General features: G+C 38.8%; 1 protein-coding gene across 10 annotated transcripts in view; it reads left to right on the top strand.

Moving 5' to 3' along the window:
* LOC122541001 (CYFIP-related Rac1 interactor A) overlaps positions 1-27344 on the top strand; it is a 216710-nt gene extending 189366 nt beyond the window's left edge. For all 10 annotated transcript variants that reach the window (XM_087977589.1, XM_043677442.2, XM_087977590.1 and 7 more), the window contains 10 exons: positions 2507-2585; positions 6536-6657; positions 7429-7534; positions 8183-8319; positions 8403-8480; positions 8576-8692; positions 13907-13986; positions 14566-14692; positions 19429-19499; positions 24356-27344. In XM_087977589.1, the coding sequence (XP_087833715.1) occupies positions 2516-2585; positions 6536-6657; positions 7429-7534; positions 8183-8319; positions 8403-8480; positions 8576-8692; positions 13907-13986; positions 14566-14692; positions 19429-19499; positions 24356-24425 (978 nt within the window). In that variant the 5' untranslated portion in view covers positions 2507-2515 and the 3' untranslated portion in view covers positions 24426-27344. The remainder of the gene's footprint in view (positions 1-2506; positions 2586-6535; positions 6658-7428; positions 7535-8182; positions 8320-8402; positions 8481-8575; positions 8693-13906; positions 13987-14565; positions 14693-19428; positions 19500-24355) is intronic.
* The last annotated feature ends 247 nt before the right edge of the window (positions 27345-27591 follow it).

Below are 27591 nucleotides of genomic sequence, written 5' to 3' on the forward strand. Positions count from 1 at the left end.
CCGGTTGTACGATGGTGTTGTCCTGAAGGCTGGGCAGTTTGCTGCGTACAGTGATCTGTTCAAGGTTTGGTGGTTGTTCAAAGGTGAGGAGTGGAGGCAAAGGGAAGATCTTGGTGGGGTGCTCATTCTCATCGATACTGTGTGCAGTTTGAACAAGCCTTCTTTTCTGCACAGGACCTCCAACCATCACTACACTAGATATGTTGACAACATTTTCTTCCTCTGGAGCCATGGCGAGGAGTCACTGAAACAACAACACAGTGGTATCAACAAATTTCATCCCATGATCAGACTTACCATGGATGACTATTTAGTATCTGTCTCATTTTTGGACATGTGCATCTCCATCAAGGATGGGCACCTCAGTATCTCACTCTACCGCAAACCCACAGATAACTTCACGATGCTACACCACTTTAGCTTCCACTCGAAACCTATCAAAACAGCCATCCCCTACAGACAAGCCCTCTGCACACACAGGATTTGTTCGGATGAGGATGAACGTGACAGATACTTGAAAGTGCTCAAGGATGTCCTCATGAGAACAGGGTATAATGCTCAACTCATCGATTGCCAGTTTTGACGTGCCATAGTGAGAAACCATAATGACCTCAGGAGACAGACACAGGCTGCAACAGATAGGGTACCCTTTGTTGTCCAGTACTTCCCAGAAGCTGAACAACTGTGCTATGTTCTTTGTAGCCTGCAACACATTGAGGATGAGCACCTCATCAAGACCTTCCCCACGCCTCCACTTCTCACCTTCAAACCAGATCATTGTACACAGTAAACTGCCCAGCCTTCAGGTCAACAAAATCATACAGCCTTGTCATGGCAGCCACTGCAAGGCGTGTCAGAGTGTCGACACGGATGCCACCATTACACATGGGGACACTTCTCACCATGTACACGGCAAGTACTCATGTGACCTGGCCAAAGTTGTCTATCTCATACGCTGCAGGCAAAGATGCCGGGAGACATAGTACATTGGCGAGACTGAGCAGACACTATGACAACGGATGAACAATCACCAGACAGGACTGTTCCCTCCCAGTCAGGGAACACTTCAGCAGTGGTGCGGGACATTCAGCCTAGGACCTTTGGGTGACCATCCTCCAAGGCAGACTTTGGTACAAGCAACAACGCAGAGTGGCCAAGAAGAAGCTGATAGCCAAGTTCAGTACCCATGGGAATGGCCTCAATCAGGATCTTGAGTTCATGTCACACTACAGGTGACCCCACTGTACTATTCTCTTGTGCTCTCGGGGGCTCTCTCTCACACCCCTACATACTTACACACCCACGCAGGCCCCCTCTCATGCACAAACTCTTTCTCCTACTCACACCCACGCATGCCCCCTCTCACAGGTATATATACCCATGACACACACACACCCACTTCACCAAGCTTACACACATGCATGCACATACCCGCTCTGTCTCTCCTATATGCAAACGCATATAAATTTATCAGGTGAATTTTTCTTTTTGCAGAATTAAATTTTATTTTGCTCATAAACTGCATGAATCCATGTATGACTCTGTAAATCCCACTTTAGAAATAGAACCAGTTTGACTCCACATTGGGACATGCACCTCACACCTTAATACGTTGCCTGAGCTGAGATGACACTTATTGTGAGAAAAGCTAGAAATATCTTGAGAATGTAATTTTAAAGAAGTTCTGGGATTTATATATCAAAGAACAGAAACCAGCACATCCTGTTATAAAAGATGAAAGACTATATATAAAATGATTTAATGTATTTTTATATCTCCATGACACTACTGTGGCTATACATTCTGTGCATTATGGCCTTGTTCTCTACAACCACCTGATGAAGGTGCATCGTTTGAAAAGCTAGTGCTTCCAAATAAACCTGTTGGACTATCACCAGCTACTGGTAGACCTTCGGAGTGTTTCCAGAATTTTCTGTTTTTATTTCATATTTCCAACATCTGCAGCATTTTGTTTTTGCTTTCTGTCGTTGAGTCTCTGTCTCTTCCTGTGCTGCCACTCTTACCATTGGTGAGAAGTAGCAACCAATGCTTTAGGTTTAATGGGACTATTTCTAACCACTGCACAAACCTCTTGATGGCTGCTTGTGATTTTATTTTGTATAATATTCCTGATTTTCGCCACGTCTCATTCACAGTTTCTCTCAAAACATGCCAGACACAATCGTGTATTTTATTGTATACTCTTTGATATTTTCCTGCTGAGTGGTTTCATTTTATTTTGAAAATGTGGCTTCCCATAATCTGAAAAATGAATCTGAACAATGATTGTTTTTAAACTAGTGATACACAGTTTGAACAGTTTTTGTGTTTATTATAAGCCCTCTGTTGGAAGCAACTAGGATAAATAATTCTGTATGAGAGATGTTTGATGTTAAACGTTTTGACTATATGATTTACTTCGTTTTTAAATTGAAATTCACAGCTACGTGTATTAAATGTTCTACTTTAATTAATGTTCATTTAAACTGTGTTCCATTTTAATCAGGTTGCTGGGATGGGTAATCTGCTTAAGGTCCTAACCAGGGAGATTGAAAACTATCCACATTTTTTCCTGGATTTTGAAAGTAAGTTGTACTGCCGGGCAGCAACGAGCACTATAAGTCTAGCTTCAGCTGTTTTAAATCAAATCCTTCACACAAAATGTGGCTGAGGAATGAAATACTTCTGGAAATTATTCACTTCTACCCATGCAGCAAAGTTGATGGCATATTTCCCCTCAGTAGCTTTTAATATTCACCACATAGTGCATCTATCTCTTCCCTTTTTTTTCTTTCAGGAGCCAAATGGGGAATCTTCTAAAAGTTCTCACTTGCACAGAGTTTGATCAAGGGCCAAATTTTTTTCTTGACTTTGAAAGTGAGAATAGACTCTTGCTTGGCTTTTACCACAAAACCAATCTGCATGTGCCTGTAGAATAGAGAAATTGGGGTATGAAAGGAACTGAAATGGTGTATATCTGGGTATCTACAAAACTACAACTTGCCAAAATCTGTTCAAATATTATTAATCTTTTCCACGATCAGTTGCCACTGCACCCAAGGACAACAATAGAGCTTCGTAATCGTAAAAGAATCCAAAACACAAAGTCAGTGAAGGTGTTGTTTATGGTCATTTGGTCTAGCAAGTTAATCTCACACTCTGTGCTGCTGAATCTACCCAACAACACACTTCAGTTGCATCCAATTAAAAATAGTTTCTATCCACTAAAGTTAGAAATATTTCCTCCATGATTGGACATGATTTCAAGCAGTTTAAACAACTGACGAAATAGGTTGCCACATGGTAGATCCAAGAGTAAATCTAAATATTGTAATTTGTCCATAACTTATTGTTTATTAGCACAATTTTCTCTTTGAATTAATCTAACTACTTTTCTGAAATTATGTGCATTTTAAATTCTCGAATTTTATGTGGAAAAGTATAGTATTCAGGTCACTGCAGTGCATAAATGGTTTGTTGATGTACGTAAGACAATCTTTAAGACTATTTTAAGTAGTGGTAGTAACAATTTGTTCCTTGCATGCCCCTTGGATGGTACTTAGATGACAATATGCAATGCATGATCTTTCAACTGGAATTTCTAACTCTGTTGAGTTAATTCTTAGAATGCGTCCATTTTAAAGAAATACGTATTATCAGTGTGGAAAAGTGGGTTGAGGCTTGCAATATGAATCTATTGCTCTTCACCATTTACTGTTGTACAATTTATTTAATTATTTAACAAATTTAATTAAAGCAACATGAAAGCTTTTGATGAGATACAAAATATAGTTTCTAATCACCCAGTAAATATGCATCTAAACTTAGTTTTGCTGTTTATAAATCTTTTCTTACAATAGGTTTGAACATAAAATTTAGATTCCTATCATTTTTTTCCACTCTGATTTTGAGAACCAGTTAGTTATATATTCCTGCATGATTTTAATAAGCTGTTTTTCTTTGTTAGTTGGCTATAGTATATAGTGGTACTGGCAGAAATCACTCACAGCCGATGTGGCTTTATGCTTTATATAATATAGAGGGTTATTCTAATTATGCTTATGAGACAGTAATGTACTGCTTAGAAATGTACATAATTACAGGAGTCTAATTGCTGTGTACTAACCCATTTGGTGCATGATGCATTGAAGTTATATTTGCTTATATACTGCTTATTTACTTGTAAATTGAGCCCACTGAAGTTTTGCTGCACTTTACTCCCCTCTCACACAATTCTAGATTAATAATCAATTTCTTCTGCTGTTTCCAAGGCCGATTTTTAAAACCTCATTCCATTGTAACATTTGCTCAAACTAAATAAAAGCTAGCAAAAACGGTGCTGTGAAATGGCTTACAAAGTCTTCCTGCCTACTGCTTAGCACAATGTAGATTCCAGTTAAACTTCATTAATTTAGCTTCTTAATACACAATAAATGATATAAAATTGGTTATTTACATATATTTCCATTTTCCTATTGCATGTTGAGTTGCATTAATAGTAGAATTGTAATCCTCTGACTACAATTTTTTTTATTGATTATGGATTACAAGATGAAAGTAACACAACATTGAACAATTTGCAGAGATCTTGTTAGAGAGTTTATGTAGACTAATGGCAAGTTACTGATCACTTTGTTGCTTTTTATCTGCCGAGTTAGGAAATGAAAGGTACAGGCTTGGACAAGTTCGTTTCTAGGTCAGGTGAAAGGATTAGAAGGAAGAGATGGTTGCTGGATTTGATCATGATTCAGAGGCACACATGGAGTATGTATTATACAGACTGTGCAAAGAATAGGGAAGTGAATGGTCAGAGAATGGGGAAAGAGGGTTTTATGAGCTAGCGAAAGAGGAGTTTTGTATCAGTCACAATGTTATCTCCTGCAAGAAATTGAAATTGACAGGAATTGTCATGTGGCTGTGCCATTTATTGTGGTATTTAATTGCTTGTCTCATCTCCTAGAATAAAAGTTTATTTGTTCTATCAAACCTGCAGCAAATTGCATTAAGTCAAAATTAACAATATAATTGGTGAAGTTTTGCATTTGAATAACTTAAGTTAAAAATTACTGATCTTGGTGCAAATGTTTTAATTTTTTTAAACTTTAATTAAAGCTAACACTATTATGTGAGTCACTGTTGTATTTATATTCAGTTACTGTATTAGAATCTGCAGGCAGTTTAAATTTGAGATGGAATTCAATATATTTCCTGAATATTTCCTTCATGCCAATGATGCTATTATTCTGAAAACCTTTCCACTTTGAACATGTTAGAAAGTGATTTGTCATTCACAGGGTATAACAAGTATTCTAAGGAATTTCAAGTGGCTTTATAGTAAATAATTCTGGTGATTATGCCATTGATTTTTTTTTAACATTTTTGTAAGGGTGATAAAACTGTGAAAGATTGTTCAGGCATAATTTGTGACAAGACAGTGCTGGAAGGTTATTTCTGCAGAATTGACCCTCTCAAATGAGGTGGGCGTGTGTAGGGGGAAAAAATAATCCTGAATACTTCATATGGTATGGATTATTTTGTATGATCTAATACACCGTGCTTATTATGTCTTGCTATTGTGTATTGAGGTTAAAAATAATTATCACCATTCCTTTTTTAGTTTCAAATTGAACATTGCTGAAACTATCTATCTGGAGTATAATACATGCTTTAAAAAGTTACTGTGAAAATCGATGTTAGCTTTCAGTTGCGAAAAATTCTAAATTATGAGCGCTAGTTACCTCTTGTTGCAAGAGTTTACAGTTAAGTTTCAGGTACTCAACTACTGTAACATGAGGCATGTCATTTAAACATCCAGCAGAATTCAATGCAGTAAAAGTAAATATTATTAGTTCTGGCACATGTTGAGTTGGATCTTTCTGCCTGATTCTAATGTGAGGATGTGTTATTTAGTTATTTAAAGTTTTATTATTTTGAGATAAATTGAATTAAAAATTTTAGCACTCAAACTGCAAATTGAGAGTACTTAACACATTTTTTGAAAGCTTCAAGGGAATACATTCAGGTGTCTGCTGGCAGCTACATGCCTTTGGTTGAACAAAAGTCCTCCCATGCAAGTCAATAGTCTAAACCGAGAGAGAAAATCTTTATCCATTTAATATATATGAATGAAGAAATGAAATATAAAAGCATACCTTGACTCTTTCAAACATTGATATCAATAATTAGCATTAGTCAAAATTCATGAGAGGTAATACTGACTTAGTACAGCACCACAAGAAACTGATAATTTTTATTATTTGAATCTGCTCGTTAACTGGAAGTTGCAGAAAAATAGGTTTGCAATTGCTTACTCCATGTAAAGGATATAAACATTTAAAATTATCAAGCAGCTATATCTGCAACTCTTTTACTAAACGCATGCTGCAGTGTAACAGCATTCAATTAAAAAGATAATTAAAGCATTCCTCTTGAAATCTGACTTTATCTTTCTCTTAATAAATTCACCTTGGTGACAAGTTAAATATGTACAAAATCTTGTTTCATTTCGCAATAGAATCTTCTCATATTTTTGTAGATGCACAACCTACAGATGGAGAGCGGGAGATTTGGAACCAGGTGAATGCTGTTCTGCAGGATTCTGAAAGCATTTTGACGGAACTGCAAGCTTATAAGGGAGCTGGACAAGAGATAAGAGATGTATGCCAGCAACATTCATTCATTTATAAGTGTTGATTTAACTTTGAACACAAAGGCGTTGAGTGTTAATGATTTATTTTGAATTCTGTAAAAACAAATTATACCATTCTGTATTTATTAAAAACATGTACAGAAAGTAATAGAATGAATTGGCTTTTTATTTGACTCCTTTTAGAAAGCTATGTACCCTTTTTAACCATACTCATGGTGAAATTTCTGAAATACTATGGCCCCACAGAGAAACCTGATTAGAATCAATTATTATTAAAGTACATCCTAGGAGTACTCCAGTGCTTAAAGATGGCAATGCTAATTTCAGGGCTTTCCAGTATAGTCTAATGATTTATAGTGAACTCAACTCAATATTGGGAATAAAGTAGTAAAAGCAAATTATTGCGGATGCTGGAATCTGAAACCAAAAGAGAAATGCTGGAAAATCTCAGCAGGTCTGGCAGCATCTGTAAGGAGAGAAAAGAGCTGACGTTTCGAGTCTAACTGACCCTTTGTCAAAGCTTCGACAAAGGGTCAGCTAGACTCGAAACGTCAGCTCTTTTCCCTCCTTACAGATGCTGCCAGACCTGCTGAGATTTTCCAGCATTTCTCTTTTGGTTAGGGAATAAAGTAACTATATTGCCCAATTTGAACTTTCAATAGAATCAGCATTGTCATATGACATTTCAATTTTACATAATATAAAATGGTATCATAAGTTATTAATATCCAAAAGTTCTAAGGTGTGATACCAATGTGCAACATTTTGTTTTCTCCCAGGCAATTCAAAATCCCAGTGATGGCCAGCTGCAGGACAGAGCATGGAGCTCTGTCTGTCCATTAGTTGGAAGGCTTAAGAGGTTCTATGAATTCTCTATAAGATTGGGTAAGTTTTTAAACTGTCTATGTTACTTTCTATTTTTATGCAGATGGGGTCTAGGGTCAGATACACTGTTACACTGTACCATCCTGATACAACATAGAAAATCACGTTTACTTTGCAGAGTTGCTACCAATGGGATACATGCCATCATGCTCAATCCCATTAAACAAACTAAGTTACGATCATTGGCATTAGATAGTCTGGAACTGCTCTGGAAAGTGACTTTTCCTGTGTAAATGCATTGGTAATAGTAAACAACTGCCAGAGGACACAATTAGATCAGGCTTTCTATCTTGAACTTGGAGGCAAATCTCAATCCATCAAATAAATCAACAATTAATTTGATATTGCGGGTGTGTGCAAGTGTTATTCCTAAAAGTGGAGAAGATCCTAACCAAATTCACAGTTATGTCATACCTTATATTCAAATGCATAGCCCATTTGAAGTTAGTGGCTTGAGATCTACTAGTCTTATCTAGTCTTATGCCTGTGCAATTGTTTTGCCTGTCCAAAATCTGTTCAAACTGGATGTTAGCATGGTTTACTAATCATGATAATTTTTGAAACTCATTCCATTACCGTTGCAAACTTTAAGTTGTGGTGGGAAAATGCAAACTCCTTTTACAAATTATTTTTGTATTGTCAATACAGAGAAAGCATTGCAGAGCCTTTTGGAGTCTTTAACCTATCCACCTTACACGCCAACTCAACATCTGGAACGTGAGCAAGCTCTGGCCAAACAATTTGCTGAAATTCTGCATTTTACTCTCCGCTTTGATGAGCTCAAGGTTAGATATACAAAATTGCATGTTATCTTTTTCATAAAATGCAAAAATTATTATGAATTACCATATCCTGTTTTCTTTCCTAGATGAAAAATCCAGCCATCCAGAATGACTTTAGCTATTATAGACGAACAATTAGTCGTAACAGAATTAATAATATGCATGTGAGTAGAGTATGTCAGAGACAAAATGTAATTAGTGAAATATGGTTTACATGTCTTTGAAAGTAATCCATGCTCTTTTTATCTTGCTTGAGTAGTTAGATGCTGAGAATGAAGTGAACAATGAAATGGCCAACAGAATGTCCTTATTTTATGCAGAAGCTACACCAATGTTAAAAACATTAAGTGATGCAACAACCAAATTTGTATCAGAGGTATGTACACCAGATATGGTACTGGTCTAAATTGTGATATAGTAATAATTACCTTTTTTAGATGATTACATAGGATCCCAGGGAACTAGCCAATTGGATATAAAAATTGGCTTGAAGATCAGAGACAAGATGGTAGCAGAGGGTTGCTTTTTGGATTGGAAACCTGTGCCCAGTGGTGTGCCACAAGAATTAGTGCTGGATCACTGTGTTTCATTATTTATATAACTGATTTGGATGTGAATATAGTAGGTATGGTTAGTAAACTTGCAGATGACACCAAAATTGATGGTGTTGTTGACAGTGAAGATTATCTCCAAGAACAATGGGTCCTTGATGAGATGAGTCAAGAATTGGCAAATGAAATTTAATTTAAATAGATGTAAGGCAAACAAGGACAGGATTTACACAGTTAATGATAGGGCCCTGGAGAGTGTTGCTGAACAAAGAGACCTAGGGGTGCAGGTGCATCATTCCTTGAAAACTGGATTCTCAAATAGACAAGGTGGTAAAGAAGATGACTGTTAAGCTTGCCTTCATTTGTCAGAAAATTGAGTGCAAGTGTTGGAATATCATGTTGTGGCTGTACGGGATATTCGTGAGGCTTTTTTTAGAATAATCTGTACAATTCTGGTCGCCCTTCTATAAGATGTTGTTAAACGTAAGAGGGTAAGGAAATGATTTACAAGGATGTTGCTAGGATGGGAGGATTTGAGCTATAGGGAGAGGCTGAAAAGGTAGGGGCTTTTTTCCCTTGAGTGTCGGAGACTGAAGGGTGGTGACCTTATAGAGGTTTATAAAATCATGAGATACATGGATAGGGTGAATAGCCACGGTCTTTTTCCTAGGGTTGGGAAGTACAAAATTAGGTTTAAAGTGAGAGGGAAAAGATGTTAAATGAACCTGAGGGGTACTTTCTTCACGCAGAAGGTGGTGTTTGTATGGAATGAGTTGCCATAGGAAGTGGTGGAGGCTGGTACAAATGCAATATTTAAAAGGTATCTGGTTGGGCATATGAATATGAAGGGTTTAGAGTGATATGAGCCAAATGCTGGCAAATGGGACTAGGTCAGATTGGGATTTCTGTTCAGTGTGGATAAGTTGGACCAAAGGGTCTGTTTCCGTTCTGTGTGGTTCTGTTACCTCGCCTGAGTATTAACAGTATTGATTATTGTTCAGATGAGATAATAATTATAAACTTTTGTACTATTAAAAGGAGTAGAAATTTGATTTTTCTTTTAACCAAAGCCATAAAAAGTTATGCATGAATTCCAGATAACATTAAGGCACTATGTGATGACGGTGATAACAACCGGTCTATACACTTAAACATATGTTGACTTGCAGGAGTCTTTGTTGTCAAACACTCACGACCAGAGTTTGTGCATAAAATAATAAGTTGGTACCACTAATTTGGTATTGAATCTCCTCATCAGTCATAGTCTTTAGAAGTAAATGACTTCCAAGGTATTTGTAATGTTTACCATACTTCAGAATGGTTTCGTTAATGTAAATGGGATGCATGACATTCGGTTGACCGTCGGTTGAGATCAGTTTTGTTTTGGCAGTGCTCGAGGCTAAGTTGAATTTCTTCTATTCAGAATTAAAAGAGACTGATAACAATATGTAATCCTGTTGGAGTGATCAATGTCACTGCAATTCTCCACAAACAGTATTTCATAATGGCTTTGATATTTATTTTAGTTTTGGCATGGAAACAATTGAGATTAAATGATTTCATCTATGCAGTACTTGATACTGGCACTACAGGACAATTAACCTTTGATAAATTGAATGAGCATTATCAGGTAGATTATAAATAATTTCAGGCTATCACGTAGCTTCAGTTAACCCCAGTTTGGATTTTGAAGGCATCAGTTTTCAGGTGTTCCACTCAAGATATTTCTGGTTCCATCACCATGACACAATTACACAATTGTGAAAGCGTTTCTTGGAGTCCCCAGAGCCTTGTGATTTGCTGTAATAAACGCTTGGGTCAGGTTCATTAATGCAATGAAGTGTTGTATACCAACATAAGCAACTTTAAAGTTTGCACCTTCTTCAAAGCCTCCACATACTACTGGTAGTGTGGCGACCAGAAATGTATACAATATTCCAGATGCAGCTCACTAAAGTTCTGTACAGCTGCAACATGATTTGAATCTTTTTTTATTATTCTGTGACCTGATCAATGAATGCAATATTGCGTGCTGTGTGCCTTCCTGACCACCTTATGGCCACTTTCATGGGACTGTTAACCTGTATGCCTGGGGTCCCTTTGTGTTGATGCTTCTAAGGATTCTGCCATTTGTTGTATACTTCACTCCTACATTAGATCTTCGAAGATGCATTTGTCCGGAATAAACTTTATCTTCCATTTCTCTACCTAAAATCTCCAACCTGTCTGTATCCTGCTGTAAACTCTGGCAATCCTCCGCATTATTCGCAGCACTTTTAATGTTTGTGTCATCCACAAACATCATAATCAGGCCAACTACATTCTCCTCCAAATCATTTGTTTATGTTACAAACAACAGGGGTTGCTCCATTGATCCCTGCAGAACACCTCTGTTCACAGATCTCCAGTCGGAAAAATACCTTTCCACTGCTACTCTGTCTTCTATGACCAGGCCATCCTACCAGCTCACCGAAGATCCTTTTTTAACAGCCTGCCATTTCAAAGGGCTTTCTAAAGTCCATATAAGCGTTACCTCCCTGCCCTCATATCTTTGTCTTTGTCATATCCTCATATGATTCAACCTAGTTTGAGAGACCCAACATTCCCCATGCAAAGCCATGCTGCCAATTGCAAATTAATCCATATATTTCCAAAAGTAGGTAAATCCTATCCCTAAGAATCTTTTCCAATAACTTCCCTACCACTGACATAAGGCTCACAGGCCTGTAATTTCCTGGATTATCCCTGTTGCCCTTAAACAAGGGAACAATATTGGTTATTCTCCGGTCTTCTGGGATCTCTCCTGTGTCTAAAGAGGTTACAAAGATTTCATATAAAGCCCCAGCAATTTCCTTACCTGCCTCTCTGTATTCTGGAATGCTGGCCAGCCAGTGACACCCACATTCCATCAGTGTTTCTTTTAAAATACAGGGTCCGGGAAATCACAGTGTGGCCCCTGGAGAGGGGCAGGTGGTGCGGCAGTATCTTCATTTCTGAAGGGTAAAGTTCCAAATCCATAAGCCCTTCTGCTGCTCTATATCAGATCCAGCTCCACCTGGACCTGGATCACTTCCAGAAGTGATCCAGGTCCAGGTGTCCAGGCCCCAGCTATGCCTGCCTCTTCGTAGGGCCCCAGCTATGCCTGCCTCTTCGTAGCCACTTTCTCCAAACAAAAGGAGTAGCCATGGGCACCCGCATGGGCCCCAGCTATGCCTGCCTCTTCGGGTATGTGGAACAATCCATCTTCCGCAACTACACTGGCCCCACCCCCCATCTTTTCCTTCGCTACATTGATGACTGTATCGGTGCTACCTCGTGCTCCCACGAGGAGGTTGAACAGTTCATCCACTACACTAACACCTTCCACCCCGACCTCAAATTCACCTGGACAGTCTCGGACTCCTCCCTCCCCTTCCTAGACCTTTCTGTTTCTATCTCAGGCGACCGAATCAACACGGACATCTACTACAAACCAACCGACTCCCACAGCTACCTGGACTACACCTCCTCCCATCCTGCCCCCTGTAAAAACGCCATCCCATTCTCCCAATTCCTTCGTCTCCGCCGCATCTGCTCCCAGGAGGACCAGTTCAAAATACGTACAACACAGATGGCCTCCTTCTTCAAGGACCGCAATTTCCCCCCCGACGTGGTCGACGGTGCCCTCCACCGCATCTCCTCCACTTCCCGCTCCTCCGCCCTTGAGCCCCGCCCCTCCAACCGCCACCAGGACAGAACCCCACTGGTCCTCACCTACCACCCCACCAATCTCCATGTACAGCGCATCATCCGCCGTCACTTCCGCCACCTCCAAACAGACCCCAGCACCAAGGATATATTTCCCTCCCCTCCCCTATCAGCTTTCCGTAGAGACCACTCCCTCCGCGACTCCCTTGTCAGATCCACACCCCCCACCGACCCAACCTCCACTCCCGGCACCTTCCCTTGCAACCGCAGGAGGTGCAACACTTGCGCCCACACCTCCCCCCTCACTTCTCTCCAAGGCCCCAAAGGAAACTTCCATATCCGCCACAGATTCACCTGCACCTCCACCCACATCATCTACTGCATCCGCTGCAGCCGGTGTGGCCTCCTCTATATTGGGGAAACAGGCCGCCTACTTGCGGAGCGATTCAGAGAGCACCTCTGGGCCACCCGGACGAACCAACCCAACCAACCTGTAGCACAGCATTTCAACTCCCCCTCCCACTCCACCGAGGATATGCAGGTCATTGGACTCATCCACCGCCAAACCACAACAACCCGACGGTCGGAGGAGGAGCGTCTTATCTTCCGACTGGGAACCCTCCAACCGCAGGGGATGAACTTGGACTTCACCAGTTTCTTCATCCCCCCTCCCCCCACCTTGTCTCAGCCGGATCCCTCCAGCCCGGCACCGCCTTCCTGACCTGCAGTCTTCTTCTTGACCTCTCCGCCTCCATCCTACTCCGACCTATCACCCTCACCTTGACCTCTTTCCACCTATCACATTTCCAACGCCCCTCCTCCAAGTCCCTCCTCCCTACCTTTTATCTTCTCCTGCTGAACACTCTCTGCTCATTCCTGAAGAAGGGCCTGTGCCCGAAACGTCGAATCTCCTGTTCCCTGGATGCTGCCTAACCTGCTGTGCTGTTCCAGCAATAAAGTTTCAACTCACTTCCAGAAGTGCCAAGTCAGAGACTGTCTGCACCTGTTGTGAAGTTCTAAATTTAGGTAGTGGACCTCTTCACGCATGGACGTTCCTGGTGCCAGTTACTGGAAGTGTTCACAGCACTTGCAACCACTTTAATAAATTGTTCGACACTTGTACCTGGTCCAAAGTAAAATGTGTCTCCCAAAACAGATCAAAATGATGGTTAACTATAAGGATTCAGTCTGACTGCAATGGATAGAGAATGAAGTCTTTTGACTGTGAATCACTGTTGATAAAGTTATAGGGAAAGCTGAGCTTCACAGTGGTCAATAAGTGTTTTTTTTTACAATATTCAGCTTATGGATTTGTTCTTCTGTTTTAAATTATCGCTGTTTTTCTATTTTAGAACAAGACCCTGCCTATAGAAAATACAACTGATTGTTTAAGTACAATGGCTAGCGTGTGCAAAGTCATGTTGGAAACACCGTAAGTACGATTCAGAAATTCCTATTTTCAAATTATTGTGTCATCTATTGATTAGACTTCTATGTGAGATTTGTACTTTGTCCAAAGATCATTTCCCAAAAGGGACCTGATGGGCAGTGAGATCCACAATTCTGAATGTATAAACTAAAATAGTCAAAAGGACTAGAATCATTCCAGTCTTTTCTGTCTATTTGCAAAAAGTGTACTCGTAGCATTTGGGCTGTGGAGTCATGGGGAAATGCAGTGAATTACAGAAAAACAGTCTATCATAATGAATAAATCGTGCTTCTTAAATTAGCAGTTAAAATATTTATGCATCAGGCATGTTACAATTTTTGATGCCCTATGATGCTGAATATATGCTGGTGTGTGTATCTCTTTTTTCACCTGCTGGTGATGATTATTTTTAATTAACCAATCAGCATTATCTTGAAAACCAGAGAAACTTGAAATGTACCTTGTAAACATATCACTTCCAATGGTAATAATGAAAATACTGTAACACAGTTTAATATTCAATATTGTAATAACTATTTGTTACTTTTAAGTTTGCATTTTAATCTTTTTCCTTTTAACTAGGGAGTACAAGAGTAGATTCACCAATGATGAAACTCTGCTGTTCTGTATGAGAGTGATGGTGGGCGTCATTATACTCTATGATCATGTACACCCTGTGGGAGCATTCGCAAAAACATCAAAAATTGATGTAAGGAAATATATGTGGGAGAAAATAGGCGGCATTATTTGTTGAATAAGAATGAAAAATAAGGCTGCCATGTTTTATTGGACTAAACCACATTCTCACTTTAAGTGGTTGATTTTTATTTCCATCAGCTACCTTCTCTAGCTTTATTTGTAAAAGTTAAAAATGCTGATTTGCATGCTTTGTGAAGTATTGATCTATCCCTGCTTCGCATTCTCTATACGCATGATCATTCTACCGAATCCAGAAGCCAGGTTCTTTGGTCTATATTTAAGACCAGCTTTAACGTAATGAGGAATACAACGGGTTCCAAGTGATCAATTGTGATAGGGGACTCTCTGGTCAGAAGAACAGATAGACGTTTCTGCACTCAGCAGCGAAAAATCAAAATGGTGTATTGCCTCCTTGGTGCCAGGATCAAGGATGTCTCGGAGAAAGCGCAGAATGTTCTCAAAGGGGAGAGGGACCAGCAGGAGGTCATTGTACACATTGGAACCAAAGACATAGGAAGGGAAAAGGAGGAGATTCTGAAGGGAGAATACAGAAATTAGGCAGGAATTTAAAAGGGAGGTCCTACGAGGTAGACAGTGTAGGAATAGGAGGATAGAGCAGATGGATGCGTAGCTGAGGAACTGGTGAATGGGAGAAGAGTTCACATTTTTGGATCATCGGAATCTCTTCTGGAGTAGAAGTAACCTGTACAAGAAGTTGGATTGCACCTGAATTGGAAGGGGACTAATATACTGGCAGGGAGATTTGCTAGAGCTGCTTGGGAGGATTTCAACTAGTAGGTGGGTGGTGGTGGAGGAGATGGAGGACCCAGGGAGATAATGAGGAATGTGATCAGTCTGAGACGAGTATAATTGAGAAAGGGAACATGTCAAACAGGCAGGGACAAAGCAGAGAACAAGGAAGGACTGTTAAACTGCATTTACTTCAATACAAGAGGCCTAACAGGGAAGGCAGATGAACTGCAGGCTTGAGTAGGAACATCTGACTGAGATACCACAGCAATTACACAGACGTGGCTCAGGGATGGACAAGACTGGCAGGCTACAATATTCCAGGATACAAATGCTACAGGAAGAATGGAAAGTGGAGCAAGAGAGGAGGGGAAGTGGTGTTTTTGATAAGGGATAGCATTACACATGTGCTTAGGGATGATTTTCCTGGGAATACATCCAGGGAAGTTATTTGGGTGGAACTGAAATAAGAAAGGGATGATCACCTTATTGGGATTGTATCATAAACTGCCGAATAGTCAGCGGGAAATTGAGAAACAAATTTGTAAGGAGATTTCGGTTATCTGTAAAAATAATAGGGTGGTTATGATTGGGGATTTTAACTTTCCAAACGTAGTTTAGGGCTGCCATAGTGTTAAGGGTTTAGACGGAGAGGAATTTAAGTGTGTACAGTAAAAGTTTCTGATTCAGTATGTGGATGTAACTACCGGACAAGGTGCAAAAGATTGATCTACTCTTGGGAAATAAGGCAAGGCTGGTAACTGAGGTAACTGGGGGGGAGCACTTTGGAGCCAGCAACCATAATTCTTTCAATTTTAAAATGGTGATGGAAAAGGATAGACCAGATCTAAACGTTGAAGTTCTAAATTGGAGGAAGAAAAATTTGAAAAGCTGATTGGGGGCAGATTTTCACAGATAAAGGAGCAACTGGAAAATGGGAAACCTTCAGAAATGAGATAATGAGAGTCCAGGGACAGTATATTCCTGTTAGGGTGAAAGGAAAGGCTGGTAGGTGTAAGGAATGCTGGATGACAAGAGACATTGAGATTTTGGTTAAGGAAAAGAAGGAAGCATATGGCAGGTATAGACAGTAGTGATTGAGTGAATCCTTAGAGTAAAAAAGGAGTCTGACTGTACTTAAGAGTGAAATCAGGACGGCAAAAAGGGGACATGAGATAGCTTTGGCAAATAGGATTAGGGAGAATAGAAAGGAATTTTATAAATTCATTAAGGATAAAAGGGTAACTAGGGACAGAATAGGGCCTCGCAAAAATCAGCAAGGTAGCCTATGTGTGGAGCTGCAGGATTTGGGGGAAATACTAAATGAGTATTTTGCATCAGTGTTTACTGTGAAGAAGGACATGGAAAATATAGAATGTGGTGACATCTTGAAAAATGTCCATATTACAGAGAAGGAGATATTGTGTGTCTTGAAATACATAAAAGTGGATAAATCCCCAGGACCTGATCAAGTGTACTGTAGAACTCTGTGGGAAGCTAGAGAAGTGATTGCTGGGGCCCTTACTGAGACATTTGTGTCATTGATGGTCACAGGTGAAGTGCTAGAAGACTGGCGGTTGGCTAACATGATGCTATTTTTTTAAGAAAAGTGATAAGGAAAAGCCAGGAAAGTATAGACCAGTGAGCCTGACATCGATGGTGGGCAAATTGTTGGAGGGAATCCGGAGCGACAGGCTTTATATGTATTTGGAAAGGCAACGACTGATTAGAGGTAGTCCGCATGGCTTTGTGCGTGGGCAATCATGTCTCATGAACTTGATTGAGTTTTCTTTTGAAGAAGTAACAAAAGAGGATGAGAGCAGAGCAGTGGACGTGATCCATATGGACTTCAGTTACGCGTTCAACAAGGTTCCCCATGGGAGACTGGCTAGCAAGGTTGGATATTATGGAATACAGGGAGAACTAGCCATTTGGATGCAGAACTAGCTTGAAGGTAGAAGACAGAGAGTGGTGGCGGAGGGTTGCTTTTCAAACTGGAGGCCTGTGACCAGTGGAGTGCCACAAGGATTGGTGCTGGGCCCACTACGTTTCTTAATTAATAGAAATTATTTGGATGCGACCATAAGAGGTATAGTTGGTAAGTTTGCAGATGACATCAAAATTGAAGGTGTAGCGGACAGTGAAGAAGGTAACCTCAGAGTACAATGGGATCTTGATCAGATGGGCCAATGGGCTGAGGAGTGGCAGATGGAGTTTAGTTTAGATTAATGTAAGGTGCTACAGTTTGGAAAAGCAAATCAGAGCAGGACTTACACACTTAATGGTAAGGTTCTAGGGAGTGTTGCTGAACAGAGACTTTGGAGTGCAGGTTCATAGTTCCTTGAAAGTAGGTAGGATAATGAAGAAGGCATTTGGTATGCTTTCTTTTGCTGGTCAGGAGTATTGAGTACAGGAGTTGGGAGGTCATATTGCGGCTGTACAGGACATAGGTTAGGCCACATTTGGAACATTGACTGCAATTCTGGTCTCCTTTCGTAAGGATGTTGTAAAACTTGAAAGGGTTCAGAAGGACGTTGTCAGGGTTTGAGAATTCCCGCTATAGGGAGTGGCTGAATAGGTTGGGGCTGTTTTCCCTGGAGTGTCGGAGGCTGAGGGGTGACCTTTTAGAGGTCTATAAAATCATGAGGAGCATGGTTAGGATAAATAAACAATGTTTTTTTCCCTGGGGTGGGGGTGTCCAGAACTAGAGGGCAAGTGCTGGCAAATGAGTCAAGAGTAGGTAAGGATATCTGGTCGGCGTAGATGAGTTTGACCGAAGGGTCTGTTTCCGGGCTGTATGTGTCTCTGACTCTAAATGTATTGATTAAGAAAAGCAGATTCATTTCTGATAGTTTGAAATTTTCTCACCTACTCCTGTCAAGTGGAATCATTTTGAGGGTCTCAGGGTCAGGTTGCAGGAAATAGGGTTTCACTTTAGGAAATGTTATTGAAATTGAGAGTGGTTGAGTAAGGAACTGTATACATCAAATGCTTCACTCTGACAAAGTACTTGAGTGACTAAATATTGGCTCCAGGAGTATCTTTTACCAACTGGCTTTCTGGATTCTGATACATTAGACCGCCATATCGTGTAACTGGGTTCAAATTTGAGACCAGGTCAGTGGTGCAAGTACTCAGTAGACAGGAATAGCATGTTGCCACTTCTGTATTGCCAGTCAATTGCCAAATGCACTTTTTTTTTTGGTGCAAAATGCTCTTTGCTTACTTACCGCTTGATATTCAAAGTTAACACAAGGATAGACAGCACTATATTAGCATTTTGCATGAAACAGCAATGTTGGTGGCTCAAGTAATGATAACCATAATAAACTGAAAAAGAGAACTCACTCTGAAGTAAAGGGACTAACTTGTAATTACAATGTAACAAAATTTGTCCACTCTACAAAAATTAAATCTGACTTAAATATGGAAAAGCAGCCATCTTGGGAAGTATTTTTCTTCAGCAATAGGAAATGAAGACTGATTTCTTTTTTATATGATATATGCTCCAAGACCCTTTTTCTTATGAGGTCGTTCAGTCATATTTTTGCAAATTTACTAGATAGAGACATTAAGTTACTGTGAAGCAGCATGAAATACACTTGGGATTATACTTTTTTTATGCTTGCTGTGCATTTGTTTTGGTTTGTCAACTCATTTGATAAATTTATTGTCAAGATTATTAGCAGACATTAAAATCATTAAGTGGAAATCCAGATCATTACTAACAAATGGCTGATTCCAACTGAAGATTCATATGAACTCTGAGCTTCATTTTATGACATTTTAATGGGTTTGTAATAGATTGCATTTGATTTGAAGCAAATTCTTTGAAGAGATGGATGCTTTAAACAGACCATTCAAGGCCACAACAGGACATTATGTTAAAATATGCCAACAGTGTAAAGAGATAATGGTGTAAAGCTTCAACAGAGAAATATAATAAATGTTTGTATTACTTACTGAAACTTAACCATTGCTTATGTTATATCTCAGATGAAAGGATGCATAAAAGTGTTGAAAGAGCAGCCACCAAACAACGTGGAAGGTCTTCTGAATGCGCTCAGGTAAGATTTGATTTTTTTCCTAACCAGATTCTTTTAAGAATTAATGTGAGTGCAGTCTGCTTTATCTGCAGTTGATTTGTAGCTCATATCTAATGGTCGTATATCTAATGTCTGGCCAGTTATGTATAGTTTTAGCCTTGAGGTATGAAAATGATGTTTTTTCCATTGTATTTAGTAAGTACTGATACTTGAATTTCACTGGATAAAGTAAAGTAACTGTTCATTCCAAGCTGTTGTATTCAATGAAATTCCATGTAGAACCTAACCTTCCTTTGAATATAATCATAAAACCATTTGTACATTGCATTCTAGCTTAATATTCTTGAACTGCTCAGTGTTTGAGAGTGAGTGCTTCCATTTCATGTCCGGTTTCTGATACTTGTCTGTAAAGGGCTATCTTGGGTATACCCTATTGTTATTAATATACTGGGGAAAACTTTGTACAGTTATGTTATGGATTTTGGTGGAGGTCAAGTTGAGTGGCTTTACATTTGTGAGGTACATCAGAGTTTGAGAATTAGTGTCCACTTCACAGATAGCATGATATACCTTGCTAGATGAACGAGTATTTACTTGAAAGGATATGCCTTTATCCATGTCCAGCAGTTGGTGGTGTTCCATCTCATATAGGGTTTGAGGCCACTTGAAGATTAAGACTTCTGGATTTCACTTGTGCTATATTAAGATATGCAATGAACACATTGTAGGGCAGGCAAATTAAGGACTTCTGTCCAAATTAAGAAACCAGTTTCCAATACGCACCAGTTTTATATATATTTTGGACTTTTGCTGAAATTTTCTGCTTTACAGATGAAAAATGTTTCTACGAGAGAAATGAGCATGTTTTTAATTCAAGTGCCCATGAGTAACCTTGCTCACTCTGAGGACAGGCACTACATGTATTGGGTATAATTTACTTGAGTAGAAAGGCGAGGTGGTTGGCCATCATCTCTGTTCTGAGTAATTCACTGAAGCAGTGGGCAAGTCAGTCAACTGTGGCTAAAAAAGCAATTCAAGGAATGTATAAGATTAAGAAAAGGTCTATAAAATTGCCAGGGATGGTAAGAAGTCTGAAGATTGGGAGGTGTTGCCTAAAAAGGAGTACACTAAAGTGTTCTTCCCTTGTGTGACAGACAAAAGGCCGAGAACAGATTCAGAATTTAATTAAATAACCCTTCTTTATTTTATCTCTTTAAGTACCAATACTTAATATAAAACCGACATTCATTGCAAAATTTACTTCTTCAATTCACTTCACTTCATTTCACTTCACCTCACTTGAATTTAATTCAGGTTTAACCCTAACTCTAATTGGCTTGAATCAATTACTACCCCAATTTGAATAAAGTGACCAACTTTGTACTCCATGTAGATCGCACCTCATGGTTCTTCATTTTCTTTGGAGGTAACTTCAGGACATATTCTTCTCAAATATTGGTCTCCTAGCCTTCCCCTGAGAAAATCCTTTGTTCTGCTAACTTACCTCAAAATATGTTCAATTTTCAGAATGTCTTATGGCACTCAGCACATGAATTGATCAAATCTCGATCATGTTGTTCAATCCCGACCAATGAAATTTATGGTAAATAACTCTCAAGTGTTTACACCAAGTTGTAAACAGCTACATTCCAAGCTCTCTATAAAGTTGTATGGTGTCAGTATATTTAGAGACACATGACACTTGCTTTATTTGGTCAACGCTTTGAGGTCAGAGTTTAAACTGGCTTGACCAAAATTCCAAGTATGCTTGATTGTAGCTCTTAACCAGTCTAGTAGCCATTTCTACTGCTGGCCACCTGACCGCAGAGGATTTTAAAATGCAGCAAAGGAAGACCAAGACCAAAAAACTGATAAAGGGAGAACATAATATGAACGTAAACTCACAAACGTAGACAGTGAAAGCTTCTACAGATGCAATGTTTGACAAAGACAAATGTGGGTTCATTGCAGGCAGGGTCAGAAGAATTTATGATGAGGAATTGTGAAATGGCAGAGAAGCCAAATACATCCTATCTCAGACCATGACCTCATCACTGAATATCACTATGTTGTTACCAGGACTACCACTATTGTTTTTGAGACTATCCAGCATCTGCTGTACTTTATCCATGATTAATTATGTATGATGTATCTACCTTCATTGAGGAAGATACGAGAACTGTCCCAGAATCAGAAGTCTAAGGAACTTGGGAGAATTATGAAAATTACTAGTAATAAGAAGGTTGTGTTGGAGAAATTAATGGGATTGAACGATGATAAGTCCCTGGGACCTGAGCTTGAAAGAGAGAACTTGTTTGTCCACCACCCTCATAGCTAACATCTTCCAAAATTCTATAAATTCTGAAATATATCCCGCAGATTGGAAAATCACTGCTTTGTACCATTGTAAATGTCGCCTCACTATTTAGGGAGAGGGATAGCAAGGAGCCGTAGATCTATTGGCCTTGCATCAGTAGTAAGTAAAATGCTGGAACCAATTATAAAAGATGTGGTAAATGGACACTTGGTTAATAATGGTCTGATTCAACATAGCATATCCTTGTGAATGGAAATTCATGTTTGAACCTGTTAGAGATTGTCGCAGCTGTTAATAACAGAATTTATAAAGGGGATTCAATGAAAATATTGGACTCTGATTTTCAGATGCCTTTTGATAAAGTGATCCCTATGAGTTTGGTCAGCAAACTTAAAGCACCAGGAATAGGAGATAATGTACCAGCTTGAATTAAGACTAACAGGCAGAAACAGTAGGTTGAAATAGGTCATTCTGTCACTGACAGTTTGTGACTAATGGAGCACTGCAAGGATCAGTACTTGGGGCCCAGCTGTTCACAGTACATATCAATAATTTGGATATGTCCTGAGAGGAAATCCAAAGTGGTTTCAGAGAATTTGTCATCTAATGAGTGGTCAAGACCATGGCAGATGGAATCTACTTTGGAAATGTGTGAGATTATCCACTTTGATAGGAGGAACACATGTGCCCAGTAGTTTTTTGAGTAATGATTAGAAAGTGTAGATGTACTAAGGGACCTGGGTGTCCTTATTGGTGAATCACTGAAATCTAACATGCAGATGCAGCAAGCATTCAGGAAGGCTATTGGTATGTTCGCATTTGTCATTTGAGGAGTACAGGAGTGGTGAAGTTTTGCTTCAGTTGTATAAAATCTTGGTCAAACTGCACCTGAAGTAGTATTTGCAGTGTTTGCCCTTTACCTTAAGCAGGATAGTATTGTCATTGAGAGAGTGCAATGAACATTTACGAGACTTCTCCCCAGGATAGCGGGACTGTCCTATGAAGGGAGATTGGAGAAACTAAGCCTCTATTCTGTAGAATTTCGAAGAAAGCTATCAAATACCTAAGAGATAGACAAGGTAGGTGCATGTAAGATATTTACTGTAGTTGGAAAGTCTAAAACCAAAGGGTACAATTTCAAAATAAGGAAGAAAACATTTACGTTGATGATGAGTGAATTGTGAGTGAATTTTACTCAGTGAATTGTGAATTTCGAAACACCAATTAAGAAAATATATATGGGCCTAGTTTGAGAAAAGGCATTGAAATAGATGAGCACTCATGATTGTGTTGAATGAGAGAGCAGATTCGGAGGGTTAAATGGCCTACTCCCACTCCGATGTTCCCATGAAAGGTGGAGGTGGAAACACAGCAGGACAAGGAAGAGATCTCCTCTGCCATGTGTGGAGATATTCAGTAAAAGCTGGCAGAGGGGAGCGGCCTACTATTGGACACTCTATGATTATGGAAGAGGTCCCAGCAAGGACAGCAAATGCACAAACATACCCTGATCTCACCACTGGTTCCCTGAGTTACCTCTCTCAGTGGCCCTGTTGGGACTGAAGACCAGTCAGCCCTCTGATTGACCAACAGTTCTTAGATAATCTGCAACCTTTAGGCATGGGAGTTTTGATGCCTGGCAGTTCATCACATGATGGCATCGATTGGGGTCACTGCTCCAAGAAATAGCTGAGATCAGGTTTGCTCCAGCTTTTTGACCCACTGAAAGCACCACCATCACCTTCCTCAAATTCAGTATGTTAAATGCAGAACAAAATTCCCAGCAGTGTGCCTTAGCAACGTTCCTTGGTTTCTAGGAGTTGAGGGGTCATCTTATTGAGGCATTTAAAATCATAGAGATTTATTAGTTTACATTTTAATTAAGTTGGGTATATTGGGACCTTTACTGCAAAGGCAAATAAGTGGAGCTAAGGTACAGATCAGCCATTCTTTGATGCTCTGGTGCAGTTTGAAGGCCTTCTACCAGTTTATGCGATTCTCAGACTGATCTCTCCAGGCACTCCTGCTGTACAGTATGCTGTTTTCCACAGCAGCCCTTTCTTTAATATCTTATTTGAATGAAGCTACTAACAGTTTTGTGTTTCATTTGAAGCCCAACACCTGAAATAAAAGAACATCACAGTAATCCAGTATATCTTTTTTGGTGGTTTGTGTTAATAATTTGATAAATATATTGCATCGGTTAGTAATCCAGTACTTAATTAAACTTTGACAAACGTGTGGAAAGAAACTCTGTGGCAGATTAAATAAAGTTGTTTTTGACTGGGGTGTTTATATCTATTCATATTAATTAAATCCAAGAGAGCCCTATTGAATTGTTTAAAAACAGCTGTTTTGTTTATATGGGGCAGTACTGCCCATAGGAAAGGGAAGAAAAACTACATTTATGAATTGACATTTTGGACCACAACACCCCAAAGATATGGTCATATACTGTCAAACATAATTATTAAAAACTTTAACATGCAGGCAATAGTTTTGCCGACTGTGGATGATTAGTTCCTTCAATAATATGTGTATACTATTAAATAATTTTTAGGTACACCACAAGACACCTGAATGATGAATCAGCATCCAAACAGATTCGAACCATGCTTCAAGTTCAGTAACTGCTTGGGCAAGAGGATCTCTGTCCTGACCTCAGAAGATGTACATGTTTACATAATTTAATACAAGTTGGTGTTAATACTTATTTGTCTTATTTACCATAACCATTCCCTCCTCATCACTTAACATATGAAGAAAAGCCTTTATAATAAAATTGATGAATGGCATTTTTTTATTTTTACATAGCATAATATGAAGCATACCTGCAGCCTTATATTTGATGTTGCAAAGTGCGGTTTGTTTTTGGCAGAATTGATGTACAATGCTGTTTTGCTCCAGTATGAATTTCTCTATATTACTATAAAGATCCGGTACATTTGCAAATCTTTGTGTAAATTTTGCTAGTGTTTTAGTGTCTTAGCATTCAGGGAAACAGTTCTTACTATGACAAAGAACAACACAAGCTTGCTGATTTTTCACGTTGTCTTACACATGTTTGGTCAGTCAGCTACTATGGGCATAGATCATTGAGATCTGCACCTTGTTCCATCTGGTGCTCATATTTGGTTGGAAATATGCTTTTGAGCTTTGAAGAGATAACATCTCTTTTACTAGCCTGCAGCAATGAATTTAAGAATCACTTTTACACTCTACTAGTTTATCTGTCATTAAAAAAAATGAACAGAACATGAAATGTTAAAAAAAGGCCGTAACATTAAGAAGCCATACCATTTTGACTGCACAATTTCTGTGCTAGCATTTTAAAGCAGGCCATTAATAGATTACAGATGATTTTCTTCTCTGAGCTTCACAACATGAACATAAAAATAAGATTATATGTCTAGTCTGGACTTATTGGGCATTTTAAATTTGCCAAGTTGTGCATTTTACATTATATGCACTCTCAGTTAAAAGAAGGGGAATACTATACACTGGCAAAACGTGAAGTATGCTGATAAGCAACAGGCAGCATTGGTACAGGGTCACGTGCTTTTGAATGTATTTATAGTCATTGCTAAACACTTACTACGGACTGATAAATCAATCTATACAAATTTTATTACATAAGAGTGTTATGCTGCGAAATAATAGTCAAAATCACTTTAATAATTGAGGGCAAATGTTGAACCTGAAATGATATCTGCAAAATATAGCTGAGGGAAGCAAAGTGAACCGAAGGGAGAATAAACAAAAAAACATTTTAAGGAAAATTATATAGGCCTATAAGAAGAGAGGGTATGTTTCTTTAACGTCTTCATTGATGTAAAACTATATTTCTATTTCAACATATTTTTTATACAAGCAATAAAATTTCACGTGTTGCATTCTATGAATGAAGTGCACATAAATTAAACGCAATTTAATAAGAATTCTAACAAAATATATCACACCTGTATTCTGCAAGTAGGGGATATGTCACAGTAACCCACATAATTATATTTGTTTCCATAATGTGATTGAATGAATAATCCACAATTGCTGAAGTTTTGAATAGTCAGCATCATGTGTGAAAGTATAAATTATAGTACATGCGTGCCAAGATATATTCTCTTTACACCACAGGTTTACCGTTGTTCGTTTTTAAGAAAGATTTTCGCTTAATAGGGTAACAATGGTAGGGATTTTCTAAAGCTGCCTTCTGGTCATGCAAGCTGGCTCTCATCTTGAAGAGATGATTAGCCAGTATCATGAACTGAGGAAAATATCCTTAGGGCAAGTACAGATTTTCCTCTTGAAGCATTGTATTTTACTTGTACATTTGAGATTCTAACTCAGTGGCCCTTTGTCCTTGTGGATATACTATAAAAATGTGAGCAAACTTAAAGTTCACAAGTTTAATTTTTATTGGCAATCAAAATGCTCCAACTATTATTTTGAAGCATTTCTATGTATTTGAAGCCTTTCCATTACATCTGGAGTGTCTGACAGAGTACACGTTGGAGTTAGTTGAGTATTAAAATTTTATAAAACATTTACTTTTTTAAAATCACAGCTAGAAAACTGAGTTAAAATCTAGGATTGGTCAGTTGTTTCCGTGGCAGTGTTTTTTTTGGGAAAACGACAGCAATGAGTTAAGTGGATCGCGAGTGATTGTATAGTAGGATCAACCATTGAAATTAATGTCTTGTACTTGTGGAAAAGTGAAAATAATTTCTTGGATTGTTACAGCCACCACTAGTACAAGTTGACACTTGCATAAATAGTGTACTGAATTCAGTGGCAAAATGGCCAGTATGGTGGTTAAATTTGATTGATTGCATCCACATCACATTAGGTGCCTTGAGAGATCTGCCGCAACAATTTGATACAGTTGAATACTGTGACCAATTTGAGCCAGGTGAATCTGTTACTGCACTGTAGACTATTATAAAGGACCCAAGAATATTGTATTTTTTTAAGTATATTGGCTTGGATTTAATTGCAATGTCGGATTCAAGAATGTCCTTTCACACAGATGAAAAAATTTACATATAAGCCCATAGAATCTCAATTCCAGCACTAATGAGATATAACTATCATAGCATTGTTTTTGCATTGCAGCCTTTCGTTAAAGTTGCCAAGGTGAGAGCACAGTAATAGAGAGTCAGCAACTTCTGTGAACACTTGATCATCACATTATTAGCATTAATTATAAGTTTCAGAAGATTTATTCGGCAAGATTGTTTGTGAACGGTATTTTGAATGCACTGGAAAATGAAAATGTGGCTTAATGCATTCCCCAAAGAAGTAATATCTGCCACTTTAAAATCTGTTTAAAGTTGGTTTAGAGATCAGGCCTTTTAAACGGTGGCATGACACTTCAATTCCATTGTACTAAAACAGTGTTCATCCTATGTGAGATTTGCTATTTTATTCCACTATGATTTATTGTTGCAGTTTAATATGAGTAATAAAAGCTTTGATATTGTTTGTGATACATTGTATATTGCTCTGTATTTTGAATTCTAACTTAAACTGGATTAAAAATTATGAAAAGTCAATTGGTCTGATACTGCTATTAATTAAGTAGACAGGCAAGAGGCCGGAGGAACACAGCAAAAGGTGTGTTATTGGAAGCATCATACTGGATGGGTTCTTCAAAAGATATTGCAGAAAATTTGCTCATTCAGAATCTAACCAACTGACTGAAATACAGATTCTGAATACAGTCTGGATATTTCTTTGTTATGCATGCGTGAAATCAAAATAAAACTAGAGTGTGCACTTGTTCCTAAATGAACTGATACG

Source organism: Chiloscyllium plagiosum, unplaced genomic scaffold, assembly GCF_037043375.1.
Source record: "Chiloscyllium plagiosum isolate Xiang-an unplaced genomic scaffold, Cpla_swu_hap1 HiC_scaffold_3, whole genome shotgun sequence".
In the NCBI taxonomy this organism is placed as follows: Eukaryota; Metazoa; Chordata; class Chondrichthyes; order Orectolobiformes; family Hemiscylliidae; genus Chiloscyllium; species Chiloscyllium plagiosum.